At 41.0% G+C, this 14,216-nt stretch overlaps 1 protein-coding gene across 3 annotated transcripts in view; it reads right to left on the bottom strand.

Moving 5' to 3' along the window:
• TARBP1 (TAR (HIV-1) RNA binding protein 1) overlaps nt 1–14,216 on the bottom strand; it is a 64,418-nt gene that overhangs the window by 19,354 nt on the left and 30,848 nt on the right. For 2 of the 3 annotated variants that reach the window (XR_004346209.1, XM_032608440.1), the window contains exons 13-19: nt 8,437–8,546; nt 5,827–5,988; nt 3,462–3,649; nt 2,768–3,029; nt 2,471–2,659; nt 924–1,105; nt 676–747 (exon numbers count right to left, since the gene is read on the bottom strand). Coding sequence is in view for 2 of the 3 variants with exons in the window: in XM_032608440.1 (XP_032464331.1) it covers nt 676–747; nt 924–1,105; nt 2,471–2,659; nt 2,768–3,029; nt 3,462–3,649; nt 5,827–5,988; nt 8,437–8,546 (1,165 nt within the window). In the remaining variant the exon portion in view is untranslated. The remainder of the gene's footprint in view (nt 1–675; nt 748–923; nt 1,106–2,470; nt 2,660–2,767; nt 3,030–3,461; nt 3,650–5,826; nt 5,989–8,436; nt 8,547–14,216) is intronic. The other variant, XM_032608441.1, reaches the window with a different exon arrangement.

Raw genomic sequence — 14,216 nt, forward strand, 5'->3', positions numbered from 1 at the left:
ATTATGTGAGAAAATAAAAACTTTTTAAAAAGCTCCAAAAAAATTATTTCAGCGGTTAGATAAGAATAGGCTTATCCCAGACATCAAAACTTTAGGGCCTACTCCAACAGTAATTTTATTTTTGCGTGAGCATAGTGACTTGTTAAATAGTGGATTTTAGCCAAAAAAAAAATAAACTATGTGCACTGATGATCACCCCTCCACCCAAATAAAGAAGAGGGATAGGAATTGCATATTCCCCACAGTTATTTCCTTATTTATGCTGGACTTGGCACTAAATTTTTTTTTTTTTTTTTTTGCGGTACGCGGGCCTCTCACTGCCGTGGCCTCTCCCGTTGAGGAGCACAGGCTCCGGACGCGCAGGCTCAGCGGCCATGGCTCACGGGCCCAGCCGCTCCGCGGCACGTAGGATCTTCCCGGACCGGGGCACGAACCCGTGTCCCCTGCATCGGCAGGCGGACTCTCAACCACTGCGCCACCAGGGAAGCCCCACGCTAAATTTTTTTAAAGTTTATCATGTTTCAGTAAATAGTGACAGATCTGAAGAAAACATATTAGCAAGGCAATATAATTTCTAACACAATTTGGAAGGCTCATGCAGTATCTTATACAGAATGTTTCTCACATTTTGAATGCCGCATTTATATCAAGATATGGAAGACCCACCATACTTACTTTTCAATAACCGTGTTCGCTGCACACTCATGCCCAAGATTTTCTATGAAGGTCTGTACATCCTGAATAAGTCTTTCCATAAAACACATGTGACAAAGAACAACAAGTTTTAGAAGAAAAAAATTAAAGTCCCAAATTAAAAATTAATCAATATTCTTCTAACTGAAAGCCTTAAGATAAAGACACAATTCTACCCAGATGGACACTTAATATAAGTTACGTGAGGCCGAAATAATGGCATCTTTTACCTTTGATCACGCCGAAACACTGTTCCAAATATACACGCCTCAAGGACAAGTTCGCTGTAATTTTTAGCAGTAGATAAAGACACATTTGAAGCAGAAACGATCCAAGATTTGCAGCAATAACTTATCAATATATTGAAGACTCCAGTTTTTATAGCAGACATTTCAATTATCCTGTACATAATCTGGAATGAAATACAATAGTTACTTTATCCTTTGACCAATTAAGTTTTTTCAAAAAAGAGAAAAAAAAATTCATGTTGCTAAAAACTGTTACTTGAACGCCTTCAAATGATAGTTTCAACATAACCATAAATAGAGTCTAAAAAATTAAAAACTCTTCACTGTTTGCACGATGTTAACCAATCACAGAATGCTAATTTCTCATTTCTTAATACTAAAAATAAATAAAATTTTACTGATACTGATATTCACCCAGAACTATCCCAGAGGAACAACTGCCCAAAGTGATAGGGAATGAAAGGGAGAAAAAACGCCTCACCCTTGACATTTTCAGTTTTCTCTGCACTTGCCAGGGGCCTCCCTTGCCTCAAAACAAAAGAGGCCCCCCTCTCTAAGTGTGTACCGTGGGTCAGGAAAGGATGCAGAGACAGCAGGGTAATAAATGGATTTATTTTCCATCTTCCCCTTTGGATAAGGAGTGTATGTGAGTCTGAGGCATGATGTAATTCCATCACCTTATGTTCCCTACTACGTATCAGTGACTGTAAACACACATGCCTCCAGAAACCAGAAAGACCTTTGGATAGGTTATATTCAGAGAAATATTTCCTTGAACAAGAAAAGCAACCGCACAGATGCACTGACAAATGGCACGTGACGTTTGCCCTCAGGGTCCAGGAGAAATCAAGCCACGGTCTGGAGTGGAGCAACAGAAAGGGTGTGCCCCACCCGGAAGGGCCAGGGACCAGTGACCACCGGGGGACACTGCTCTCATGTAGGAATGACCAGCATTGCCAGATCGTACAATTTTCCAAGAGAAGAGGAAATACAGATTTTCATGCAAAGTTCCCAATCCTTGAAAGCTGGCAACTAATTCAAAAGATTTTAATTTGATTATATGAACCAAATATGTTTGTAAGGCAGATGTGGTTCATGGGCTACCTACTTCTTTACATCTAGCAGACTTTGTTCTTACTCATGACACTGAAGAAGGTTCAAAATATTTACTGACTGAATAAATAAATAACAACAAATCTAATACGTAATTACAAATATAACTCTCTTCTTCTTCATGTGCTACAGGTCACACAAATTAAAATGAAAACAAAAAGTTCCCTCTTTTTTCTAAAATCATCAGATTCACAGAAATAAAGTAGAACGTTGCTTGCCAGGGGCTGGAAGGCGGGGTGGGGAAAGGGGAGATGCTTAATGGGGACAGAGCTTCAGTTCCACAAGATGAAAAAGTTCTGGGGGTCTTTCACAATTATGTAAATATAGTTAACACTACTGAACAGTACACTTAAAAATGGTTAAGATGCCACATCTTATGTTACATGTTTTTTAATCCCAATTTTTAAAAAAGTTACCTCTTTGATTTTGAAATATGCCTGGCCCTTGATTTTTGCAGCAATGGTAAGAACTTTGGGATCAAAAACAAACTGAACAAAAGCTTTTAAGTTAGACCAGAATATCAGCTGAGTGTTGCTTAAAGAAGCTATGATTTTCCAAGCCATGTCAAAAGACACTATGCAGAGAGATTCAGAGGAGGTCAGAAGCTGGTAGGGAAAAAAAAAAAAAAAAAGAAATACATAATTATCACAATTTCAGAAACTGATGGTCTGTTCTTATGGTTATTCTTTAATTCAGGTCTCACTGTATCTTACCTTGGGAACCAAAATTTTCATGCAGTGGAACACAGGTAAAACTTGATCAGAAGGAAGAATTGTGAGGGCTTCTAGTGCGGACTGCAAAGTCCTTATTGGCATTTGAACAGCAGGTAGAATGGGTTCCAGAATTTCATCCTCTGAGGCTGGTATAAGGGTGTGATATTTTTTCAACAAGAAAGAGAGGCAGACCCACTGATCGTGAATATATTGTGCAACTATTTTCCCCCATCCTTGGGAAGATGACGACTCTTCAAAAAAACTGAGACAAAAAATAAAGTCACTACTCCATCCTTCTTTAAGCCTGTCTCCACTTCTTTTGCGTGTAGTAGTACACTACCCTTACAAGGGGAGAAATTAAACAGTCATTATTAAACATCCTGTCTACCAATAAACGAGGAAACGACACAAACCTCAATTTCCTAACTACACTGAAAGTAGGTGCTTGCACTCACTTTAAATGATTCACTGAAAACTAAATGCAGAAAAGTTAATGGGCTTCCAGTAACAGGGATGAATAATTTGATAATACGTTATCATCCTGAATGAAGCCTCATCTCGAAGCTTCCATGACCCTTTACGTAAGGTTGAGCAATCACTAATTATCTCAATGACTCAAACAAAAATGGACTTTTAAACATGAGCAAAAAAGATGCCTTTCACGTATATGCTTCTCTCCAAGGGGTGAACACACCTGCTGTCCTCCTCTGTGTGGGGCTTCTGCAGCGTCTGATTGAGCTGGAGAGAGGAGAGGAACCTTTCCGTGGCTCCCGCATCCCGAGAGTCCAGCTGTAGCTCTGGCTTCTGGTCAATGGCCTCACACACCATGGCCAAGGCAGCCATACTAACGACTCTCTGAATCTGTCTACCCAGTGTCGGTTCCTGGGGAGCGAATGGGACAATCTTTTATCGAACATAAGCAAATCCTAACCAATAAGGACCTGAGCTCCCAGTCTATGGGAATCTCATGCCCTCCTTCCCCTCTTTGTGCCTGCTACTGAATATCAGAGGAAATAAAAGGAAATCCAATATACGTCACTCTTTACCATTTCTGTACAGACTGGTGGCAAACAAGGTGGCAATAAAAATTCAGCAATTCAGACTGAAAGACAACTTGGATACAAAGTTCCTATGGGTGAGTCTTATTTCAACTGTTTGGCTAAAACAGACTTAAAAAAAGACTCCTGGCATATATATAAACAACTCCTTCAGTCAGCTGTACGCTGCTTTTGGTGACACAGCACAGCAGTTAAGAGCTGGACTCGAACCGCATGGCCTAGGTCTGCACCCTGGCTCTGCACTTACCACCAGCTGACTGTGGACACACTACACCTTGGTTTACTCATCCGTAAGATGGGGACAGTAACAGAATCTACTTCACAGGATTATTGCGAAGATTAAATAAATCGGTTATTTCATGTAAAGCACTTGGAACTCTACAGGCAGGAGCAGAAAGGAGGAAACCAAGACAGCCTGGCTTTGTTCTTACAGAGAGAAAGTCAATAATCTCAACCAAGAAGCCAGGAGTGCAGGTAAGAACCTAGATAGGGAAAATACTTCCCTGAGAGACCAAAGCAGTTCTCCCAAATACCGCCCACCAGTAACATCTCTACAGAAAGGAACCTTCTACTACTTATTTCATACCTTCCCTCACCACCACCACAGAAAATCAACTCTCTGTGCAGATAAATTTTACTCAGCAACACTGCCAATACAGGAAATAAAATTTAGGGCTACTTTTGAGCCAGTACGTTCCCTATTAACCTTAAAGTAATTCAGTGAATTAGTAAAGGGAGTAAGCCAATCTTTAAAAATCACTGTGGTATGGTTCACAATTCTGGTCTACATTCAAAACTCACAATGTCCTTCTGTAACACTAATACATTAATATTCAGTAGACACGATGCTGAAATATTAATCAGTCCTCCTTATAATTTTCTTTTAATACAGTTCTCGAAAACTACTTTAAAAATTAGATTATTAAAGCAATCAAGTAGCTCTTTTAATTAGCAGCCCAGACTAGACTATGATTCAGCTCAAATTTTTAAAACCCTTACCGTGTGTGTTAAGTGAAAACAGCTAACATTTACTGAGGACTCTCTACGTGCCAGGTACTGTTCTAAAGGTTTACCATGCATGAGCTTGCTTTAATCCTCACATCAACCTTATAACCCTTATTTCGCAGGTGCAGTAAATGAAGCACAGAGAGGTTAAGTAAGTTCCCCAAGGTCTTTACAGCTAGTATCTTTACAGCTAGTAAAGATAAAGCCAGGATTCAGAACCAGGAAGTCTAACTCCAAAGCCTGTGCTCATAACCACTATGCCTTATTATATCATGTTTCAGAAATGCCTCTAGGTACTGAAATCTAGTGGAGAAGACATATATACATAAATTATTCCAAAAACAAGTAAGATGGAAAAAAACACAAAAATGGAGGCATAAAGAGCAACAGGTAAATGAAGAAAAGAATGAGACACTGATCAAATTTCATTTAAGAGAAAATGTAACTTGAGCTGGGACGAAAAGGATGCACCAGATACTGACAAGTGTATGTTGAGGGGAGGGCGTTCTCAGTGGAAGGACGAGACACAATGAAAGCCCAGATGAGGCAGGATACGGCATGTGCTGTGATCTGTGACGCTCCCTATGGTGGCCTAGCGTGACTGCAGCATAGAGGGGCTCTGTGGAAAGGAAGGGGAGACGCTGTGAACTGGGCTAGAAAATGACGTAGAAATCCAAGCACGGAGGCTCTGGACACTGGACTGAATTTGGACACATTAAAATGTCCCTTACTGGTACCCAGGCAAAAGACCTAGTGAAAATCCACTATCTGTATCTAAATGATTTTACGATTGCAGTTCACCACACCTTCATTATGTGCCTAATATTATGACAGGAGTCCCAATCTTCATCAAATATGATGAACAAGGGATATTATTTTCAAAATTAAATTTCAGCAGATGCTTTTTATGTATCAAAATATTGTCCAATAGTCAAATATGTATTCTGTGTATGCCTCACTCAACATAATTACAAGCCTTGAAGCAAAGAGGATTACCTGTCCACGGTCCATCTCTTGAAGATGCCGAATGGATGCGTTTTTCAAAGGAGAAATAACTCTCCAAATAGGGTTGCCTCTTTTCCATCCAACCTTCAAGTGGAGATTTATAAGTTCAGTTAATACCATCAGGTACAAATGGCAACGTTCCAGATCTGAAACCTAAGAGAAACAATAAAACACTTAACAAGCAAGGTTCATGATTTTCACAAAGCTATGAGAGTTTAGGCAGGAAATAAATTAGTTTATCTAAAAGTACTGAAAGATGACATTGATGAGAGAAGTCATCTCTTCCAAGAAGCCTTCCATCAACTCCCCAGGCAGAGCTAAGCACGTCCTCCTCTGTGCTTAGACGGTGACTCTGCAATCAGCACGACTTACTCAGCTGGCTCCCCACCTTGATTATGAGACCCTGGAAGGCAGAAACTATGTTCTACCAATTCCTGCATCCCAGGCTAACACATCATAAATAATCACAATAACAAGTATAGCAACTGCCACTGCCACTTCCTTTCCTTCAGGCAGTTGTAATACTCCATTCTCACAAGGAACGGTCACTGTCCCGCTTTCCGAAGTTCAGAGAGGTTAAACAACTTACCCAGCATATCAGAGCTAGTAAGCTGGATGGGGGGCAGGGAAGGGGGCAGAATTAAAGGCAGGGCTTCTTGACTCATAGACACAGGCAGACTGGGTTCGGTCCAGCTCTATCATCACCAGCTCTGTGACCTACTGCCAATGACCTAACCTCTTTGGGCCTCAGATTCCTGACCCGTAAAATGGGGAGGGTAGTATCTCTCCATCACAGAGTTTTTGTTGAATTAAGTGAGAGAAAGCATTCTGAAGGGACTGGCCCTGAGTGGTAGCCTTGCTTATTATCGCCGTGCCAATTCCTCTACCCTCAGGCTTCCGTGGCACACAGGAAGCACAGAATCCATTCAGTTTATCAGTTTTTACCGAGCAATGCTTAGATGCCAGGCACTTTGCCGAGCGCTAGGATACAATGCAGAGAGAAGGAAACAACGCCAGGGCTTGGTGCCAAGACTGAACACAGCGGGTGAGAGTGAGGGATAAAGCTGCCAGGATTCCCAAGTTTTAGGCTTGAAGAAACAGGCTGGATCACGCACATCCCCCGAGAAGGGAACCTGGGGCGGGGGAAGGCGGATAACCTCCTGCAGGAACGAAAAGGAGTTCAGTTTTAAGTAGCGTATATGGGGGAAATCCAACCTGAGTTGTCAAACAGCAACTCGCTGAATGGGCGTTCACCTCAGAAGGTCAGTCTGAGGTAGAAAGGAATGTGACGGTCCCCGGCATAACTAAAGCTGGGGATGCCGGTGAGGTCACCTAGACAGGAGAGAATGAGAAAAGGAGGGGCCCGGGCCAAACTGAAAGACTCTGACTTCCAAGGCTACGCAGCAGAGAATGGACATTCGTGGGAGTAACGGCCAGAGGGAGGGGAAACAGCAGGAGGAGGATGTCATAAACGCCGGCGTCTCAAGGCGGAGGCGTCAGCAGTGTCCACTGGGGCTGAGGGGGTTGAGAGAAATGTGGTCTGCAAAGCATCGCCAGGTGCAGGACAAAGGAGCCACTTCTACTCACAGGAGCTGCGGGGTCTGTTTACAGACTAGCTCACAAAGGGAAGGAAACAGGGCACCAGAAGGAACGCGGAATTGAGCGGGTTCTTGTTAGATGAGGGACCCTTAAAGCCGTTTCAGCGCTCACGGAAAGGATCCAGGAGGAAAGGAGAGGTGAGAAATACAAGAAAGAGAGAGGCTGATCAACAGGGTAAAGTCGCTGAGCAAATGGGAGGGGATGAGGTCCAGACCACCTTCCTCTCCTGTAAGGGAGGGAAGGCAGGGAGGATGGATTCAGGGGCGGGTGAGGCAGACACCGGGCAGTCTGAAGCGGGGGTGACGCCGGCCGAGGCTGCTGTTTCCTCTGTGAAGTGAGGGGGACGGTTCATCTCTCCCTGATTCATGGCCCCGTGCGGGTACCTTGAAATCAACCACAGGAACTAATAAACACTACAAATCAGGGCTTTTCCCCCAAGAGCCAGTTGTTAAATACTGACCATCACGCTGCGGAGGGGAAGGAAAATGGGGAAGAGATTTTTATTAAACTCTAATAAGCTACCAAACAAATGTGCTTAATTGGGAATTCTAATACCTAATGTATTAAAGAGTGGGTTTTTCAAAATAATTTTAAACTATTATATAATGAGTTTACTTTTAAAAATCTTTCCATCTGAAGGATAAAATCACATTAACCTTTCCTTTTTTTTTTTTTTTTTTTTTTTTTTGCGGTACGCGGGCCTCTCACCGCCCAGCCTCTCCCGTTGCGGAGCACAGGCTCCGGACACGCAGGGTCCAGCCGCTCCGCGGCACGTGGGATCCTCCCAGACCAGGGCACGAGCCCGCGTCCCCTGCATCGGCAGGCTGACTCTCAACCACTGCGCCACCAGGGAAGCCCTAAAGCTTGTATCTTTTTCTGCTCCCAAAGGCCGCTTTTTGAGAAACTATCACGTTAATTTTCAACTTAATTCAGGGCCTGCCAGTCAGTAATCACTCAAAATATTGATGAAAAGACTGAAAAGTTACTCCAATACATACATACCCTACTTAGTTCCTTCATAGTAAGTCTTCTGAGAATAAATTCCGAAACGCTCTCTGTGGTAGACATGACAAAGTTCTGAAGGAGAGTAAACACCTCATCTGTATGCGCAACTAAAATGAGAGAAATAAGTTTATTTGGTACAAAGTACACCCGACGGTCTAGTAAAAGCTCACCTATGTTAAGCATATACATGAATCACTTACCAAAAATGAATTCTAACAATAGAATAGTCATTGATACCATGGGGATCTCTACAATTAATCTTAAAAATCATTTAGGCGTTTTAGTTCTGGATAAGATACAACAAAGACACACTGCCCTCTCTCACTGAATTCAGCTACAAAACCTGGACGGAATATTCAAAACAGCTATTTGAAGACTCTGAAAGGCAAAAAGCAGCAGATGGATTCAGAAAGAAGTAACCCTGAACGGCGGTGAGTTTGCGCCTGTCCTCCTACAGACTGGACCCAGATGGCGGAGCAGTCAAGAAAGTGGGCGGCAGACTGGGCGCCCACCTTCTGCTCAGGGAATGAAGAAGGAGAATCTCAGAGAACCGGACAGTGAGTACTTAGGAGATTCCAGAGAGGGAGGCGCTCAGGAAAATGGCCCCAGCAAGTGGCTTATGAAGTGCTGGGCTCACCCCTGAACTGCTAGGCCTGGATGTGATACTATTCAGCACGTCAAAGACTTTCAGAACGGAGCTAACAGACAACTGGACAGGTCCCAGCCTGACCACCAGATGGAACACGTGGGGCACAGGTCAAGATAGCATTGCAGAGGACATGAAAACAAAACTGTGGAACCAGCACCCACAAAAGCCGGAACATCAGGAATTGAGGCCTAAACCAAGCCAGGCTGACTGTCTGCTACACAAAAATATCAACACTGTCTCAGGATCTGACCAAGATCCAGGGCCTCACAACACAATATTCAAAATATCTAGGATACAATCAAAAATAACTGGGGGGCTTCCCTGGTGGCGCAGTGGTTGAGAGTCCGCCTGCCGATGCAGGGGACACGGGTTCGTGCCCCGGTCCGGGAAGATCCCACATGCCGGGGAGCGGCTGGGCCCGTGAGCCATGGCCGCTGAGCCTGCGCGTCCGGAGCCTGTGCTCCGCAACGGGAGAGGCCACAACAGTGAGAGGCCCGCGTACTACCAAAAAAAAAAAAAATAACTGGGTATATGAAGCATGAGCTATTCCTTATCTCACATGGGAAAAGAATCTACGAATGAAAACACCAAGATGATGGTGATTTAAGAATAACCTGACCAAGACTTTAAAGCAGCTATTAAAAAATGCTTCAACAATCAATCAACACACACTCTTGAAACAAACGGAAAACCAGAAAGTCTCAGGAAAGAAAGAGAAGATATACACAAAAACCAAACAGAGATGTTTATCACTGAAAGTACAATAACTGAAAATTTAAAAACTCACTGGATGGGATTAATAGAAAGGAGATGCAAGAGAAAAGAATCAGTGAACTTGAAAACCAATCAATAAAATATGCAATCTGACACGGTGTAGCCAAACTGCTGACAACCGGAAACGAAGAAACAATCTTGAAAGCACAGAGAAACAACTTATTACCTGGGGGAAAAACAATGTGAATGACTGCAAAGTTCTACTGAGAAACCATGGAGGCCAGAAGCAAATGCAACACTTTTCAATTGCTGAAAGAAAAGACCTATCAAAGCAGAATTTTATATCCAACAAAAATACTACTCAGAAGGCAAAATAAAGGCATTCTCAGATGAAGGGAAACTATGAGAATTCATTGCCAAGAAACTTGCTACAAAAGAAATATTAAAAGACATTTTTCGAACAAACGGTATACAATGCCACAGGAAAACACGGAAGGTCAGGGATGAAAGAGCAAAAGAAACTGTAAATATCTTGGTAAATACAACAGACTCTTCTCTTGAGTCTTTAAAATGTGTTTGATGGTTGACAGCAAAAAACAGAACATTGTCCAGTAGGATTTTCAACAAGAGTAAATGTAAGATATCTGTAATAAATGGGGGAGAGGAGGTTAAGGGACCTATAAGGTAGTAACATTTCTATGTTAATTTTAAGTGGTAAAATATTAATTCTAAGCTGACTGTAAAAAATATGTACATCATAATCCTTAGAGTAAGAGATAAGTCCATAATTATAGTTGGGTTCAACAATCCTAAAATCAGCAAGAATACAAAAAACACCATGAAGCTCTTGAATACAACTGACATTTATAGGACACTCCTCCCGACGACAGCAGAACACATACTCTTTTCAAGTGTACATGGAACAGTCACCAAAATAAGCCATACCTAGATCATTAAATAAACCTTAACAATTTTTTAAAAGTTGAAATTGTACAAAGTATGCTCTTTTGACTAGAACAGAATTAAATTAAAAAGCAATAACAGAGGGCTTCCCTGGTGGCGCAGTGGTTGAGAGTCCACCTGCCGATGCAGGGGACGCGGGTTTGTGCCCCGGTCCGGGAAGATCCCACATGCCGTGGAGCGGCTGGGCCCGTGAGCCATGGTCGCTGAGCCTGCGCGTCCGGAGCCTGTGCTCCGCAACGGGAGAGGCCACAACAGTGAGAGGCCTGCGTACCGCCAAAAAAAAAAAAAAAAAAAAAAAAAAAAGCAGTAACAGAAAGACAATAGAAAAATCTCTAAATACATTTGCAAATAATTCACGGGTAAAAGAAAGTCTCCCAAAAAAAATATTCTTAACTGAAAATACAACATACCAAAATTTGTGGGATGCAGTTACAACAAAACTTAAGAAAATCTAAATGTCATTTTAAAAAAGAAGAGAGATCTAAAATCAATGATCTAAGCTTCCACCTAAATGTCAATAAAAAGGCAAAATAAACCAAAAGTAAGCACAAAGATGTAAATATAAAAACCCAGAAATCAATGAAATTGAAAGGAGAAAGATCAACAGAGAAAATTCAATGAAACCAAAAGTTGGTTCTTTGAAAAGGTCAATAAAATTGATAAACCACTAGCCAGTCTTAGAGAGACAGAGAGAGAGCACTGCCACTATCAGGAGTTACAAAGGAATTACATCAGACCCCAGATCCTGCAGGCATTTAAAGCATAAGGGAGCACTATGCACAACCCTACAAACACAACTGTCCTCATTCACAAATGACATCTCTGTCTACCAAAAAATCCCAAGCACCTATTAAAAACACTGCTACAACTAATAAGTGCTTCAGCAAGGTTACAGGATACAAGGTCAACACACAAAAATCAATCACATTTCTGTATACCAGCAATGCACAACTGAAAACCAAAACATTTTAAAATATATCATTTACAATAATCTTCCTCCAAAAGATATAAATCTAACAAAACCTGCACAGGATCTATATGCTGAGAGCTAAAAAACTCTGATGAAAGAAATAAAAGACAGCCTAAATAAATCAAGAGACGTACCATATTCATGAATTAAAAGCCTCAATATAATAAAGAAAGCAATTCTAAAATAATTGATCTGTAGATTTAATGCAATTCCAATCAATTCCAGCAGGATTTTTTTTTTTTTGGTAAATGCAAACAAGCTGATTATAAAGTTTATATTGAAAGGCAAAGGAGCTAGAATAGCTAGAAATATCTTTGACAAAGAAGAATAAATTTGAAAGAATCACAATACCTATTTAGAGACTTACTGTAAATCTACAGTAACCAAAACAGTACAGTATTGGCAAAGGGATAAAAATACAAATCAAAAGAATCCAGAAACAGATCCACATAAATATGGTCAATAAATTATTGAGCTATAAATCACATCTTACAATTCACCCATTAAAAGTGTATAATTTAATCGTGTCTAGTACAGACACTCCCATTTACCACTGCAACAAAAAGAATAAAATACCTAGGAATAAACCTATCTAAGGAGACAAAAGATCTGTATGCAGAAAACTGTAAGACACTGATGAAAAAAATTAAAGATGACACAAACAGATGGAGAGATATACCATGTTCTTGGATTGGAAGAATCAACATAGTAAAAATGACTACACCATCCAAAGCAATCTACAGATTCAACGCAATCCCTATCAAAACACCAATGGAATTTTTCACAGAACTAGAACAAAAAAACTGCACAATTTGTATGGAAACACAAAAGACTCTGAATAGCCAAAGCAATCTTGAGAAAGAAAAATGGAGCTGGAGGAATCAGGATCCCAGACTTCAGACTATACTACAAAGCTACAGTAATCAAGACAGTATGGTACTGGCACAAAAACAGAAAGATAGATCAATGGAACAGGATAGAAAGCCCAGAGATACACCCATGCACATATGGTCACCTTATCTTTGATAAAGGAGGCAAGAGTATACAATGGAGAAAAGACAGCCTCTTCAATAAGTGGTGCTGGGAAAACTGGACAGCTACATGTAAAAGAATGAAATTAGAACACTCCCTAACACCATACACAAAAATAAACTCAAAATGGATTAAAGACCTAAATGGAAGGCCAGACACTATAAAACTCTTAGAGGAAAACATAGGCAGAATGCTCTACGACATAAATCACAGCAAGATCCTTTTTGACCCACCTCCTAGAGAAATAGAAATAAAAACAAAAATAAACAAATGGGACCTAAGGAAACTTAAAAGCTTTTGCACAGCAAAGGAAACCATAAAAAAGATGAAAAGACAACACTCAGAACGGGAGAAAATATTTTCAAATGAAGCAACTGACAGGGGATTAATCTCCAAAATATACAAGCAACTCATGCAGCTCAATATCAAAAAAAACAAACAACCCAATCCAAAAACAAGCAGAAGAACTAAATAGACATTTCTCCAGAGAAGATATACAGATTGCCAACGAACACATGAAAAGATGCTCAACATCACTAATCATTAGAGAAATGCAAATCAGAACTACAATGAGGTATCACCTCACACTGGTCAGAATGGTCTTCATCAAAAAATCTACAAACGATAAATGCTGGAGAGTGTATGGAGAAAAGGGAACCCTCTGCACTGTCGGTGGGAATGTAAATTGATACAGCCACTATGGAGAACAGTATGCAGGTTCCTTAAAAATTAAAAATAGAACTACCATATGACCCAGCAATCCCACTACTGGGCATATACCCTGAGAAAACCATAATTCAAAAAGAGTCATGTACTACAATGTTCACTGCAGCACTATTTACAATAGCCAGGAAATGGAAGTGTCCATTGACAGATGAATGGCTAAAGAAGATGTGGCCCATATATACGATGGAATATTACTCAGCCATGAAAAGAAATGAAATTGAGTTATTTGTAGTGAGGTGGATGGACCTAGAGTCTGTCATAGAGAGTGAAGTAAGTCAGAAAGAGAAAAACAAATACTGTATGCTAACACATATAGACGGAATATAAAAGAAAAAAAGGCCCTGATGAACCTAGGGGCAAGACAGGAATAAAGATGGAGATGTAGAGAATGGACTTGAGGACACGGGGAGGGGGAAGGGTAAGCTGGGACAAAGTGAGAGAGTAACACTGACATATATACACTACGAAATGTAAAACAGATAGCTAGTGGGAAGCAGCTGCATAGCACAGCGAGATCTGCTCACTGCTTTGCTACCACCTAGGGGGTGGGATAAGGAGGGTCAGAGGAAGAAGCAAGAGGGAGGGAATATGAGGATACACATACAGCTGATTCACTCTGTTATACAGCAGAAACTAACACAACACCGTAAAGCAATTATAGTCCAGTAAAGATGTTAAAGAAAAAAAAAATGGTTAAAGTGTAAATTTTGTTATGTATATTTT

Source organism: Phocoena sinus, chromosome 16 (assembly GCF_008692025.1).
Source record: "Phocoena sinus isolate mPhoSin1 chromosome 16, mPhoSin1.pri, whole genome shotgun sequence".
Lineage (NCBI taxonomy): Eukaryota > Metazoa > Chordata > Mammalia > Artiodactyla > Phocoenidae > Phocoena > Phocoena sinus.